This window comes from Manis pentadactyla, chromosome 10 (genome assembly GCF_030020395.1).
Source record: "Manis pentadactyla isolate mManPen7 chromosome 10, mManPen7.hap1, whole genome shotgun sequence".
NCBI classification, from domain to species: domain Eukaryota; kingdom Metazoa; phylum Chordata; class Mammalia; order Pholidota; family Manidae; genus Manis; species Manis pentadactyla.
In genome coordinates, this window is record NC_080028.1 from 54,846,216 (window position 1) to 54,862,578 (window position 16,363).

General features: G+C 41.7%; 1 protein-coding gene across 2 annotated transcripts in view; it reads right to left on the reverse strand.

Moving 5' to 3' along the window:
- The window catches only part of PPM1H (protein phosphatase, Mg2+/Mn2+ dependent 1H), a 275,244-nt gene that overhangs the window by 159,442 nt on the left and 99,439 nt on the right, over positions 1-16,363 (reverse strand). For both annotated transcript variants that reach the window (XR_008992059.1, XM_036894875.2), the window contains exon 2: positions 2,233-2,398. Coding sequence is in view for 1 of the 2 variants with exons in the window: in XM_036894875.2 (XP_036750770.2) it covers positions 2,233-2,398 (166 nt within the window). In the remaining variant the exon portion in view is untranslated. The remainder of the gene's footprint in view (positions 1-2,232; positions 2,399-16,363) is intronic.

A 16,363-nucleotide genomic window follows, 5' to 3' on the forward strand; every position in this document is an offset into this window, starting at 1 on the left:
TTCTATCCTTTTTTCTCTCTCTCCTTCTTCTTGTATCCCTATAATGTGAATATTGTTCCATCTGGTTTGTCGCATAGTTCTCTTATTAGTCTTTCATTCCTAGAAATCCTTTTATCTCTCTGCCTTGCTTCTTTGTATTCCTGTTCTCTAATTTCTATTTCATTTACCATCTCTTCTACCTTATCTATTCTGCTTTTAAATTACCCCATTGTATGTTTCATTTCAGATACTGTATTTTTCAAAGTTTCTATCTCTTTCTTGAAGTCCTCCTTGAGATCTTGAATATTTTTCTGTAGCTCTGTGAGCATATTTATGATCTTTATTTTTAATTCTTTATCAGGAAGATTGGTGACTTCAGTTTCACTTAGCCCTTTTTGGTGTTTGAGGGATTTTGGTTTGTATTAGATACTTTTGCCATTTCTTATTTCTAATGATTACTATGGAATAATAACTTTTTGTAGGTGGTGCCCTCTAGTGGCCAGAAGCTCTACTCTCTGGAGCTGCCCAACACCTGGAGCGATGGCTGGGGTTGCTGTCATAAGTGGGGCCTCCCTCTCGCTGGCCTGGTGTGATGGTGGGGGCAGCAGGTTTGTGAACCGATGCTGGCCAGTAGGAAGGAGCAGCAGGCTGCGTATAGCAGTGGGGGGTCCTCAGCGCTGCATTGCTAGCCAGAGGGATGGAGTGCCTGAAGCTCCTGAAAGTTCCCAGCTGCTGGGTTGAGTGTGCTGGGACGATTTTGTCCACTTGTTCTTTCTCCTTAGCAGCAAGCTCTGTGTAGACGTTGCTCCTTTAGCACCCCTCTCGCTATTGGGAAGTCTTTCAAAATGCCTGTGTAATCTCCAATTTACAAAAGTACAAACATACAAAATTCAGTGAGCATTAGCTACAGAGGACGACAGAAATGGGACTGCCTTCAGGGTACTAATCACTAACATTTATTAAGGATTATTTAAGACATGGGTTCAACATTTTGCATGGACTAGTGAACCTCAGACTCCCAACTAGCCTTTTCCTACCACACCTGGTAGTCACTACTACAATTATTCCTTTTCATAGAAGAGAAAACTCAGGCTCAAAGAAGAAATCACTATAAATAGCTATTATAAAGTGTGTGTGTGTGTGTGTGTGTGTGTGTGTGTGTGTATGTGTGTGTGTATAAAAGAGTATTAAGCATTATAAAGAGATGAAATAATTTAATAAGTGACGGCTGCTCTGAAACACCTCACCCCACAGCCTGTGCACTTAACTTCTATTATTCATTACTGCCCACCTGGGTCCCTGACTCTGGCTCTTGGAGAGAAGCTTAATCAATGTTTCCTCCAGCCTTGAAAATAAGTTCAACTGATGAGTCTGCAGAGAGGTCACTATGTTTTCTAACTCTAGGTAAAGCTAATACTAAGAAGTCAGTACTATTATTCCCTAAGCATAAGTGCAATGACATACTATTACTAGACGAAGAAGAGATTTCCAGATCCTTTCAATCCTATAAAAAACTTTCAAACAAATCTACCCTCAAGATTATTATAATAAATAGTCACATTTGGGTCACGCATGCAATGTCTCTCTTCGGCAGGACTAAATATCTGCTGATAGAATGATTTTTATTCTTTATACTTTTCTGAGTGTTTCTTCAGAACTTTTTGAGGATGTCTGCTTTATGCTCCAGAAACTGGGAAAGGAGAAAACACTTTCTGGGTTGTCAATGGAGCATTCAGTCTGCAGGGCTGCCCCATGGCATGCAAGGGCTTTAGGTCAATTCAAACAAACAATTAATTTGGAGAGGTGTCAGGCACATGTTCCAACTGGACAACTCTAACAGACAGGCAAGGGGAAGAAAGGGACAAAGTCAGAGAAGGACTATAACCCAATGGCTAGAGACATTTCCACCCCTCATGAAAGGCTTCCCAGAAACTATCTCCCTCACAGAAAATTTGAAGTGGCTTCTTTAAATCCAAAACATGATATATACTAATTCTTGCAGCAAAACCTATACAGGATGTAATGTTTTACTTACTTTAAAGGGTTAAGAACCTGAACATCAGCTCTTCACACGTGCCACCTTCAGCGTTGACTATGTGGTACCCTGCACAGACCCCCCCCACTCCACTCACTCTAGGGGCGCTGCTGTTCTCTCTTCCATTGCAGACCTGGATTCAGCCCAAACATCTCACAGGGAAGCCAGAGCAGCCGTGTTCCTCTCCCCTGAGATGTGGGGATGAAGGAGGGTCTTACCGAGTTCTCCTTCAGCTGCAGCCCCTCCCCGTTGGGAAGGGAGGACCTTCTCTTAGACGAATTCCTGTTTGGAGTTGAGGTAATGGCCCCTGCTTTCCTCTTCACAGTGAGCACCTCACAGCTGGCTTGGTCTTCGTTGTGCGTGCTCTTCCCAGCATTGATGACCCTGGAGAAGAAAAGCTGGTCAGAGAGAGTGATTTCTGGAAAGCTGAGAGCTCAGTCTCAAGGGTCAACCCCGGCAGTCTCCATAACCAGCATAAAACTAAAGCCCCACTTCACGCACAGAACCTTATGGTCTTGGTGTTTTACGTTCCCAAATACGCTGAATTTTTTAAAAATGGAATTATGTTAGCACACATTAAAATATTTGCTAGAGTTTGTTCTGAGATCAGTTCACCTTTGCAGATGACTGACAGTATCAACCCCACCAATCCATTCTAGTCAAAACACATGAGACAAACACATGGGTAATTACAACAAAGACAGATCAGCTGGCTAGGGAAATTCTGTTGCACTTCTCCAAGTGATAAAGAGCAAAACCACCATCAATCTTATCAGAGAACAAGGTAGTAATTTACTGGACATTATAAAATCCATGGGAACAGAGAACCATATTTCAATACTGCCATGCCCACTTTTACACACAAAGAAGCTAATAGATCAAAGGTTTATTCTTTTTAAATTATCTTTAATCCTTTCTCTTTTGTAGAACAAAACTCATCACACTGCATCATTACACTGAGCTATAAGCACTCTGATGTGGATGCGTGGCCATATGGTATCTTGGTATGTTGATACTACTTTGACCTAATAAATTCTTTAAGCATAGAAATGTTTCAGAAAAACATGCTACATCATTCACATACCTTTTTCAGTACCAAATGACTTCAGACTGAACTACTGGGCTTCAGTACCATTTTATTGTTAAGTAATTAAGCAGCAGCTAAAATAGATTTCCTGGAAGAGAGCTCCCCTTGACTTGCCACTGGCTGTCACGGTAGGTGACACAGTGTCATAGGAGGTGACAGAGTAAGAGTGGAGGTTATAGAACTCAGTGGTGAGGGAAGTTTTTTTTTTAAGGTAAGATAGATGGAAATCCATGCTATATGTGGTGTGTACAACACTCTATTAAATTTGGCTATACTCCCTTCCAAACAGTTAAGTAGAAGACGATCATTTTCAAATGAATTTTTTTTTTTTTACTTTTAATTCTAAAATAATGACAGGCTCAGAGCAAACTGCAGAAATAGTACAGTGTCATAAGTCTCTCAATGGACACATACATAATTAAAGGATAGTATCAAAATAGGCAATTGATACCATACAATACTGTCAACCGGACAGGAGACCTTATTCATATTTCACCTTTTTTTTTTTTTTACATCAAATGGCTTTCAGTATTAAAAACTGCATAGACATGGGGAAGGCAGTATAGCACAGAGAAAACAAGTAGAGACTCTATAGCATCTTACTACGTTGATGGACAGTGACTGTAATGGGGTATGTGGCAGGGACTTGATAATGGGGGAATCAACCTCAATGTTGCTCATGTAACTGTATATTAATTATACCAAAATAAAAAAAATGTAAAAGGAAACCTGCATAGATAGCTGTAAGCTAGTACATATATACACCACAACCAAATAGGAAATTATTTGGGTATTGTAAGACCTTGGGAAGTGTGCTTTGAGCAGCCTTCCGCCAAACCTTGGGATGCTAGGGAGGTGTTTCAGACATTTCAACATTTGCTCTAAATCTATTTCTTCAGATATATGAGCATTTTGAAAAAAAAAAAAATGCCATAACTTGAAAGTTCATTCCCATCTGTTCATGTGAACAAATACATACTAATCAATGTATTTTGGGCAGCTTTGACATAGTAGGCCTATCTTTTTTAATTGACTAATAATCACTTGACGAGAAGTACTGTTTTTTTTAAAAGTAACACTTGCAATTACCTATCTATATGTTAGAGGGAAAAAACCATACTAGCATCTGTTAGCTTCCTTATTTCAAAGTTCTGTATTAAGCAAAACTGGTCCATCATTCTTACCGGGTTTCTTATAAATTTTAACCTAAGCATATTTTGATAAACAAGAGCCTACTCTTTTACTCATTTTACATATGACAGGTTTGTGTATGATTTTTTTTGAAAGTAGATTGTTGTTTACAGAAAATGCTTTGAAAATCATTGTTCTGGGGCCTGTGTAAGATGTGGGGATCCTTGTTGATCTCTGTGAGGTCAAATCTGCCTCTCTGGGATGCAGGGGTGGGAAGAGGGAGAGTTTAAGGTCTAGTTTTCTGCCCCCACCTTTACTCTCTCTAAGGAGACATTTTCATGCGGTTTAAGAATAAAATGTAACTTGCTGACATGATGAGGCACCTGCATGGAGATTATTAACACCACTGCACTGACCGCCTGAGCTAAGTCAATGAGGACAGGCTCCACAGCCAGCAAGGGGCATAGCCGGTATTCAGAATGAGGCGCACCTCGGCCCCCAACCCAACCTCTCTCAGTTACGCACGGGGACAGGGACGCCCATAGGTCTGTGGCAGGCCAAGCTGGACTGTGGGGGGAAGCACAGACTAAGCAGATTACATAGCTTGAGTCCAGGCCTGAAAGGAAGGGAAATTGCTCTCCCTGCCTGGCTGGCTGCTGGAGAAAGGGTCCAGAGGAGCGATGGTCTTACTTCCCTGTCTCTAGAAGAGCCCATGTGAGTGCAGGAGTTTGAGGTGGAGCTCCTAATAAAGAACAGGCCTTTGCATCTACCCTTGGAGAACCAAACCAGGTGGAGGAAGGAGGCTTGAAACACAACCTGCTTCTCTCAGTCGCTGGTAGTGGGTTCCTGAGTGGCACGTTTGGGGCGGATCGTTGCTGGGTGGTGATGTGACTCATGGCCCCCTACATGAGAATCCTCCCTAGGGAGAGCTGAAATGGGGGCCCCCAAGCAAAACCAGTCAACGACAACCGTCCCCTCCACTCTGTCCTCTGCACAAGCTCCTAGTTGCTATTTCTGGAACTTGGCATCACCCTGACCACTGGGGCCCACACTTGTGCTGCAGTCAGGTCTTTTTGTACCAAAAATAATGCATTGCTGATCTCCAATAGCTCCACACCAGGCTGACTCATCGGCCACTGCAGCTTTCCACTAGTAACAAAGCTACCAAATTACAGAAATCACCGTCCCCAGAAAGGGCTGTGCCACCTCTCTCTCTGTGGATATTAAACTCCAAAGTTGACCTAACTTCAGCAAGAGACCTTAGAGACTTTATTTTATGCAAGAGAAGCACGGGGCCCCAGAAGACTGTGACTTGCACAAGGTCACACAGCTAAATACAGCAGAGCTGTGAACACACTTCTGAGTTCCCAGCTTTTTTGCTTCAGCTCTCCGTTGTTTTATTTTCCTTTTGTGTATCTATTCTTATCAGCACTTGGTTCAGAGGACTGTACTGCAGTGACTCATCACAGCTGGGGAGCTGGGAAAGGACAATCACGGGGGGCCTGCCTTTGCCATTTCATGCTGGATACCGCTTGTGAATGACACAGATGAAAATACAAAAGTTACAGTTGCCAGCCTAGTGGGAAGACAGCAGCCCCGGCCCCGTGAGCCTGTTTGGTCAGTACCTGATTATCACCCAGATGGTAAAGTCATACTTAAGCCACTTAAAAAAAAAGCAACTGTTATCCCATACTTTACATTTTTTCAAATTTCTCACTCCATACAACTTTAGTACAAAGACCTTATTCTTCTAGATTTACACTGGCTTTAAAAAGCTTGACTTTTATCAAGTTAAATTTTTAATTTTGTTCTTCAAAGGCAAGAGCTTGCAGTTTACTAAATGTAAATGAAATCTTTAATTCCTCTAAACTGATTAAAAACTTTGTTTTGCAAGCTGAGAAGCATCATGCCATTAACAGATTCAGTATTATTTTTTTCACTGTAAGAGGCTGTATCAGTAGCTACACTTACTGTCTTGTGCTCCAGCATCAAGTCAGTGCTACCTTGAGATCAACAGGAATGAATATAACATGTGCATTCTTTATCTAAACATTCATTACCTACCCATGATGCTTATTTTGAAGACTTACAAACAGAATGCTGGTGGACCATGAATCATCCTATCTTTGGCAACGTTACTTTCTAATTCCCTACAATGAGGGAGAACATCTTCCTTGCAATTGAACTGGAGATAATAAAGAACAGCGGTTAAGAATGTGGGATCTCTCCCCAGGATGGAGCACACAGCAGGTGTTCAATTGTTGGTTGAAGGAATGAATGAAATCAGACAAATCCTTGCTACTTTCTAGATGTGGAGTAGTATCTTACATTTTTTGAGAACTATGGTCCAGGGATTGCTGTTAGCATTTTACATGTAGTAATTAACTTGTTTAATCTCTTGTTGGCTCTGTGAGTTTGCCACCACTGTTCTCCCCTTTTAAAGATAAGTCACAGCTAGTGGCTGGTAGGCGTTCAGTCACATTACTTCCCCAACCGTCAGCTTCTTAGCAATGCTTCATGGATTAAATTCTGGGAGTTGCTGAAATAGGTGTGTGTGTTGGGCACAGGGGATTTTAGCCATCTAAATTAAAGAACTGAGAAGCTTTGAAGTTAGGATTAAAATTCAGGTGGGAGAATTGCTAGGAGGGGAAGGCTAGCTGCTGTCTCTTCAATACCAAATGTTTGTACCCAGTTCTCTCCTTTCTTAGAAGACCACGACATATTTGCCATGAGAGACAGATGCATGAGAAAGTTCAATTCATTTAAGGACTGCATTGACCTACTTGCCTACCTTTATGAATCAACTGAACTAAAACACCTAGCTTTTTTTCCCCTTCTAAAAACAGGCAAACACAGACTTTTAAGGACTTGGAAGTCAAAAATCCTATGTCTGTATTAGATACTTCTTGAAGCTATGCCCTAAATACCAGGTGTGAACATGCCCGGATCACAATAGCAGAACCTATTTTAAAAGAGCAAGCCGTTCTGTGCTAAAGCCATACACATGGGAAACCTGTTTTCCTTCTTTCTGTTTGTGAAATACTCTAGTTCAAATTTTTAAAAAATCACCTCCACCTGAATTTCAGCAGCAAAGTCCTGGTTTTAACTGCAACTATTCAATTACCAAGTTATCGGCCCTCTTATCTGCTCAAAACCTTCACTACAAGGACACTCATCTGATAATATGACACATAGAAAAGGTCCCTATTACTAAATTCAGATAAGCACTCTCAAGTATTCTCAAGGAGTGAGGATTTTCACAAAGGCCACTGGCCCAAACACTCAAATGGAACCATTTTCAAAAGGATTTTACAAAGACAGTCAATCAACAAAGAATAGTCACAGTTGACTCTGGGGAATGATTCCATGTGTCCTGTACTGTGCTAACCCCTTGATAGATATCAGGTCATTCATTACCAACCCCTCCCCCTCCACACCACGAGGTGCTCAGCAGAGTGTAGAGGGCACGAACAGAGCCAGTGGTCAGACAGACCTACTCCAAACTTGGTCTCTGCTAATCACTGGCTCTGGCTGTGTGCTCTTGGCCAAGTCATTTTCTCTCTAAAATGGGATGGTAATAGCCACATCCAATCACAAAAGTTGTGAGAATTAAATGTCCTAGCATGAAAACCATTTCACAGTGCCTGGCATACAGTGAGTACCTAATATATATCATTTAATAACAATATATCAAATGCAAAGCCAGCTGCCTCTTCTCTTGGGTCCAGGAAAGTTCATGCAGTTGCTGGTGGGAATTTGACAAGAGTCCCTACCTCCCCACCCTTCCCATCAATATCCTTCCACTGCCTCCAGGACACATAGCCATGCACCCAGGGTGGTCAAGTAGCACAGCAGGACACTTCCCAGAAAAGGGACCTTGAGCAAAGCCACCTCTGGGCTCTCTTCTTAAAGTTACTGCAACACTCAATCCACACGTGACAGTATTTTGTACACAGCGAAGTGCTCACCTGGTTAGGAATGTGCTGTTTCTAGAGTCCCATCTGGACCTGCCCACAGATGCCATCTCTGGGCCTCCAGACTCCTAGATTCAGAAGCCTAGGTCCCATGTTCACAGAAATAGAACAAATAAAGAATTTGGTTTAGTTTGGTTTTTCAGTTGTTATTATTATACTGCTTTGTTTTTAAAGGAAGTAAGGGCCTGAAGAGCTGAGGTCAAAAGTTTACACTAAGTGGTAATACTGCTAAGCCGGCAGTCATTACAGTGGATAAGGAGGAAGTATTTTATAAAGGCCATCAGGTGAGCTAAGAAACTGCTGATTCATACATAATTGAGAAGAAGACAGCAAAAGGCTGTAGGGACAGGCTGGAAATGAATCATTTATGGATGACCAAATACAGCTATCAATTATTAAACTTCTTGTTTCTAGGTACCCACCTAGGCAACATTTTGTGTGTTTCTTTGAAGTGGTTACTGACCATCAAGATAGGCCGGAACCTAAGGACAACTTAACTCCTAGCTTCAGGGAGCTAACAAGCTCTCGCTCTTGATGTGCTGGAAAATCGTTCCTCTAAGGAGGAACCTAAGCTTTTGGTAACAGCCACCTACAAAACCAGCCAGAATAATCATGGAGAATGATCACCTCTCCCAGGTGGTTTCAGCCCCTCTGGGTGGAGGAGGAGCAGGTGGACCCCCAGTCAGTCAGTCGGTCGGTCAGGTGGGTGTTACCAGAGAGGAGAAAGGACGGTAGAAATGGAATTCTCTGTGGTGTTTGGCTTTCGCCTTTGGCAGATGACTGAGCACCAACAGGTGGAGGAGGCATTGCGTCTGGGACAACAGTATAAACACAGGCTGGGGAAAGAGCACAAACACGCTGATCTTCCATCATACAATCTTACACCTCTGGTCTGTGGTTAATGAAGGGATGTGCAAATCAAGGTTACCAAAGGGGTCTCAAGGGCCACATTCAGCCCACAGACAGACTGGTATTAAAAAATTTTTTGCCTACGAAATATTTTTTTAAAGGCTAGTTGCCAATATTTAAAGCTTGGGACAATTACATTAAAAATCTTAATTTTCCCATTTCTCTTCAAAAATAATATATCAGGCTACACACTTGTCATACTCTTGTGTGACAACAATATAGGTTATATCCTTGCTAGTGCAGCCCAGACCTCACTCAGTCCACTGAAGCAGCCAGCCTGGCTCCAGGGCCACTGGATTCTGCAACCCTACAAGCGGATCTCTGTGACTTCATGGGTAAACCAAGAAAATTAGTAGATACATGGTATATATTAATTGGAATAATTGCTTTAAAAATATGTAGTGTAGGAGGAGGGGCGGAAGATGGCGGCGTGAGTAGAGCAGCGGAAATCTCCTCCCAAAACAACATATATCTATGAAAATATAACAAAGACAACCCTTCCTAGAATAAAGACCAGAGGACACATGACAATATCCAGACGACATCCGCACCTGAGAGAACCCAGCGCCTCACGAAGGGGGTAAGATATAAGCCCCGGCCCGGCGGGAGCCGAGCACCCCTCTCCCCAGCTCCCGGCGGGAGAAGAATAGGCAGAGCGGGAGGGAGACGGAGCCCAGGGCTGCCGAACACCCAGCCCCAGCCATCCGGGCCAGAGCACAGACACAGTACGTGCCCAGGGGGCCCTGGATGCTAGGGAAACAGGGCAGCAAGAACAGTGAGCGGGCACTGGAGGCCGGGTGCCGGAGGACATAAGAAAAGCGCGCGACCATTTTTTTTTTTTTTCTTTTTTGCTGTTCTGTTTTGGCGAGCGCTTTTTGGAAGTCTTAAAGGGATAGGGACCCCAATACTAGGGAAACAGGGCAGCAAGAACGGTGAGCAGAGGCCTGAGGCTGGCACCGGAGAATAAAGAAAAACGAGCGACCACCTTTTTATTTTAATTCAAAAAAATTTTTTCTTTTTTAATTAAAAAATTTTTTTTTTTTTGGTGGTAGTTGTTTTGGCGGGTGCTTTTTGGAAGTCTTAAAGGGGCAGGGTGGGACACTTAATCAAGAGGTAGGGAATCCGGGGATCTCTGGGCACCCTAACCCCTGGGCTGCAGGGAGCAGGGAGGCCCCTTACGGAGATAAATAGCCTCCCAGCCGCTCCTGCTCCAACGCGACTCCACCATTTTGGAGTAGCTGCCCGAGCCAGGCCACGCCCACAGCAACAGCGGAGATTAACTCCATAGCAGCCGGGCAGGAAGCAGAAACCCTGTCTGCGCGCAGCTGCGCAGCACAAGCCACTAGAGGCCGCTGTTCTCCCAGGAGAGGAGGGCCACAAACCAATAAGAAAGGAAGTCCTTCCAGCCGTCACTCGTCCCAGCTATGCAAACTATTCCTATCACCATGAAAAGGCAAAGCTACAGGCAGACAAAGATCACAGAGACAACACCAGAGAAGGAGACAGACCTAACCAGTCTTTCTGAAAAAGAATTCAAAATAAGAATCATAAACATGCTCACAGAGATGCAGAGAAATACGCAAGAGAAATGGGATGAAGTCCGGAGGAAGATCACAGATGCCAGAAAGGAGATTGCAGAAATGAAACAAACTCTGGAAGGGTTTATAAGCAGAATGGATAGAATGCAAGAGGCCATTGATGGAATTGAAATCAGAGAACAGGAATGCATAGAAGCTGACATAGAGAGAGACAAAAGGATCTCCAGGAATGAAACAATGTTAAGAGAACTGTGTGACCAATTCAAAAGGAACAATATCCGTATTATAGGGGTCCCAGAAGAAGAAGAAAGAGGAAAAGAGATGGAAAGTATCTTAGAAGAAATAATTGCTGAAAACTTCCCCAAACTGGGGGAGGAAATAATCGAACAGACCACGGAAATACACAGAACCCCCAAAAGAAAGGATCCAAGAAGGACAACACCAAGACACATAATAATTAAAATGGCAAAGATCAAGGACAAGGAAAGAGTGTTAAAGGTACCTAGAGAGAAAAAGGTCACCTATAAAGGGAAACCCATCAGGCTAACATCAGATTTCTCGACAGAAACCCTACAGGCCAGAAGAGAATGGCATGATATATTTAATACAATGAAACAGAAGGGACTTGAACCAAGGATACTGTATCCAACACGACTATCATTCAAATATGACGGTGGGATTAAACAATTCCCAAACAAACAAAAGCTGAGGGAATTTGCTTTCCACAAACCACCTCTACAGAACATCTTACAGGGACTGCTCTAGATGGGAGCACTCCTAGAAAGAGCACAGCACAAAACACACAACATATGAAGAATTGAGGAGGAGGAACAAGAAGGGAGAGAAGAAAAGAATCTCCAGACAGTGTATATAACAGCTCAATAAGCGAGCTAAGTTAGGCAGTAAGATACTAAAGAGGCTAACCTTGAACCTTTGGTAACCATGAATTTAAAGCCTGCAATGGCAATAAGTACATATCTTTCAATAGTCACCCTAAATGTTAATGGGTTGAATGCACCAATCAAAAGACACAGAGTAACAGAATGGATAAAAAAGCAAGACCCATCTATATGCTGCTTACAAGAAACTCACCTCAAACCCAAAGTCATGTACAGACTAAAAGTCAAGGGATGGAAAAACATATTTCAAGCAAAGAACAGGGAGAAGAAAGCAAGGGTTGCAGTACTAATATCAGACAAAATAGACTTCAAAACAAAGAAAGTAACAAGAGATAAAGAAGGACACTACATAATAATAAAGGGCTCAGTCAAACAAGAGGATATAACCATTCTAAATATATATGCACCCAACACAGGAGCACCAGCATATGTGAAACAAATACTAACAGAACTAAAGGGGGATATAGACTGCAATGCATTCATTCAAGGAGACTTCAACACACCACTCACCCCAAAGGATAGATCCACTGGGCAGAAAATAAGTAAGGACACGGAAGCACTGAACAACACAGAAGAGCAGATGGACCTAATAGACATCTATAGAACTCTACATCCAAAAGCAACAGGATATACATTCTTCTCAAGTGCACATGGAACATTCTCCAGAATAGACCACATACTAGGCCACAAAAAGAGCCTCAGAAAATTCCAAAAGATTGAAATCCTACCAACCAACTTTTCAGACCACAAAGGCATAAAACTAGAAATAAACTGTACAAACAAAGCAAAGAGGCTCACAAACACATGGAGGCTTAACAACACGCTCCTAAATAATCAATGGATCAATGACCAAATCAAAATGTAGATCCAGCAATATATGGAAACAAATGACAACAACAACACTAAGCCCAAACTTCTGTGGGACGCAGCAAAAGCAGTCTTAAGAGGAAAGTATATAGCAATCCAAGCATATTTAAAAAAGGAAGAGCAATCCCAAATGAATGGTCTAATGTCACAATTATCGAAATTGGAAAAAGAAGAACAGATGAGGCCTAAGGTCAGCAGAAGGAGGGACATAATAAAGATCAGAGAAGAAATAAATAAAATTGAGAAGAATAAAACAATAGCAAAAATCAATGAAACCAAGAGCTGGTTCTTCGAGAAAATAAATAAAATAAATAAGCCTCTAGCCAGACTTATTAAGAAGAAAAGAGAGTCAACACAAATCAACAGTATCAAAAACGAGAAAGGAAAAATCACGACGGACCCCACAGAAATACAAAGAATTATTAGAGAATACTATGAAAACCTATATGCTAACAAGCTGGGAAACCTAGGAGAAATGGACAACTTCCTAGAAAAATACAACCTTCCAAGATTGACCCAGAAAAAACAGAAAATCTAAACAGACCAATTACCAGCAACGAAATTGAAGAGGTAATCAAAAAACTACCAAAGAACAAAACCCCTGGGCCAGATGGATTTACCTCGGAATTTTATCAGACATACAGGGAAGACATAATACCTATTCTCCTTAAAGTTTTCCAAAAAATAGAGGAGGAGGGGATACTCCCAAACTCATTCTATGAAGCTAACATCACCCTAATACCAAAACCAGGCAAAGACCCCAACAAAAAAGAAAACTACAGACCAATATCCCTGATGAACGTAGATGCAAAAATACTCAACAAAATATTAGCAAACCGAATTCAAAACTACATCCAAAGGATCATACACCATGACCAAGTGGGATTCATCCCAGGGATGCAAGGATGGTACAACATTCGAAAGTTCATCAACATCATCCACCACATCAACAAAAAGAAAGACAAAAACCACATGATCATCTCCATAGATGCTGAAAAAGCATTTGACAAAGTTCAACATCCATTCATGATGAAAACTCTCAGCAAAATGGGAATAGAGGGCAAGTACCTCAACATAATAAAGGCCATCTATGATAAACCCACAGCTAACATTATATTGAACAGCGAGAAGCTGAAAGCATTTCCTCTGAGATCGGGAACTAGACAGGGATGCCCACTCTCTCCACTGTTATTTAACATAGTACTGGAGGTCCTAGCCACGGCAATCAGACAAAACAAAGAAATACAAGGAATCCAGATTGGTAAAGAAGAAGTTAAACTGTCACTATTTGCAGATGACATGATACTGTACATAAAGAACCCTAAAGACTCCACCCCAAAACTACTAGAACTGATATCGGAATACAGCAAAGTTGCAGGATACAAAATCAACACACAGAAATCTGTGGCTTTCCTATATACTAACAATGAACCAACAGAAAGAGAAATCAGGAAAACAACTCCATTCACAATTGCATCAAAAAAAATAAAATACCTAGGAATAAACCTAACCAAAGAAGTGAAAGACTTATACTCTGAAAACTACAAGTCACTCTTAAGAGAAATTAATGGGGACACTAACAGATGGAAACTCATCCCATGCTCGTGGCTAGGAAGAATTAATATCGTCAAAATGGCCATCCTGCCCAAAGCAATATACAGATTTGATGCAATCCCTATGAAACTACCAGCAACATTCTTCAATGAACTGGAACAAATAATTCAAAAATTCATATGAAAACACCAAAGACCCCGAATAGCCAAAGCAATCCTGAGAAAGAAGAATAAAGTAGGGGGGATCTCACTCCCCAACTTCAAGCTTTACTATAAAGCCATAGTAATCAAGACAATTTGGTACTGGCACAAGAGCAGAGCCAAAGACCAATGGAACAGATTAGAGAATCCAGACATTAACCCAGACATATATGGTCAATTAATATTTGATAAAGGAGCCATGGACATACAATGGCGAAATGACAGTCTCTTCAACAGATGGTGCTGGCAAAACAGGACAGCTACATGTAGGAGAATGAAACTGGACCATTGTCTAACCCCATATACAAAAGTAAACTCAAAATGGATCAAAGACCTGAATGTAAGTCATGAAACCATTAAACTCATGGAAGAAAACATAGGCAAAAACCTCTTAGACATAAACATGAGTGACCTCTTCTTGAACATATCTCCCCGGGCAAGGAAAACAACAGCAAAAATGAGTAAGTGGGACTATATTAAGCTGAAAAGCTTCTGTACAGTAAAAGACACCATCAATAGAAGAAAAAGGATCCCTACAGTATGGGAGAATATATTTGAAAATGACACATCCGTAAAGGCTTGATGTCCAGAACATATAAAGAGCTCACACGCCTCAACAAACAAAAAACAAATAACCCAATTAAAAAATGGGCAGAGGAACTGAACAGTTCTCCAAAAAAGAAATACAGATGCCAACAGACACATGAAAAGATGCTCCACATCGCTAATTATCAGAGAAACGCAAATTAAAACTACAATGAGGTATCACCTCACACCAGTAAGGATGGCTGCCATCCAAAAGACAAACAACAACAAATGTTGGCGAAGCTGTGGAGAAAGGGGAACCCTCCTACACTGCTGGTGGGAATGTAAGTTAGTTCAACCATTGTGGAAAGCAGTATGGAGGTACATCAAAATGCTCAAAACAGACATACCATTTGACCCAGGAATTGCACTCTAGGAATTTACCCTAAGAATGCAGCAATCAAGTATGAGAAAGATCAGGGTGTTTACCGCAGCACTATTTACAATAGCCAAGAATTGGAAGCAACCTAAATGTCCATCGATAGATGAATAGATAAAGAAGATGTGGTACATATACACAATGGAATACTACTCAGCCATAAGGAAAGGGCAAATCCAACCATTTGCAGCAACATGGATGGAGCTGGAGGGTATTATGCTCAGTGAAACAAGCCAAGCGGAGAAAGAGAAATACCAAATGATTTCACTTATCTGTGGAATATAAGAACAAAGGAAAAACTGAAGGAACAAAACAGCACCAGAATCACAGAACTCAAGAATGGACTAACAGGTACCAAAGGGAAAGGGACTGGGGAGGATGGGTGGGTAGGGAGGGATAAGGGGGGGAAGTAGGGGGGTATTAAGATTAGCATGCATGGGGGGGTAGGAGAAAAGGGAGGGCTGTACAACACAGAGAAGGCAAGTAGTGATTCTACAACATTTTGCTATGCTGATGGACAGTGAACGTAAAGGGGTTTATAGGGGGGACCTGGTATAGGGGAGAGCCTAGTAAGTGTAGAGCCATGTAAGTGTAGATTAGTGATACCAAAAACAAAACATAACAAAAGAAACAAAAAAAAAAGGGGCAGTTCCTGTGTGGTAACCTCCAATGAGTTCTACACAAGGGTATAAAGGGCATATAAAAGTGTAGGCAAAGGGTCTGTTTGCATGTATACAGAAGATCAAAGCCTAATTGGGCTACCCCGAAAATGAACTAAGATACGATATGAAAGAGAACTTCCAACATCAGCACTCTCTGGAAGACTCATGCCAGAAGATGCTCAGCAAAAAACCCCAACAAAGATCCACGCACTGCTACAGCTGTAGATGCACTCATCCCACCAGCTCCTGGACTTGCCATGGGAATGAAGGAGATATCTAAGCTGGCCTGTGCATACAGTAAAACAACAAATTTGACTGGATCTATACTGTTGGAACTCCACCAAGAATTAGGAGAAGTGCAAATTGTAGCGCTCCAAAATCTTACAACTACAGACTATTTACTGTTAAAAGAACTTAAGGGATGTGAACATTCCCCAGGAATGGGTTGTTTTAATTTGTCTGATTTCTCTCAGACTGTTCAAGTTCAGTTGGACAGTATCCACCATATCATAGATAAGTTTTCACAAATGCCTAAGGTGCCTAACTGGTTTTCTTGGTTTCACT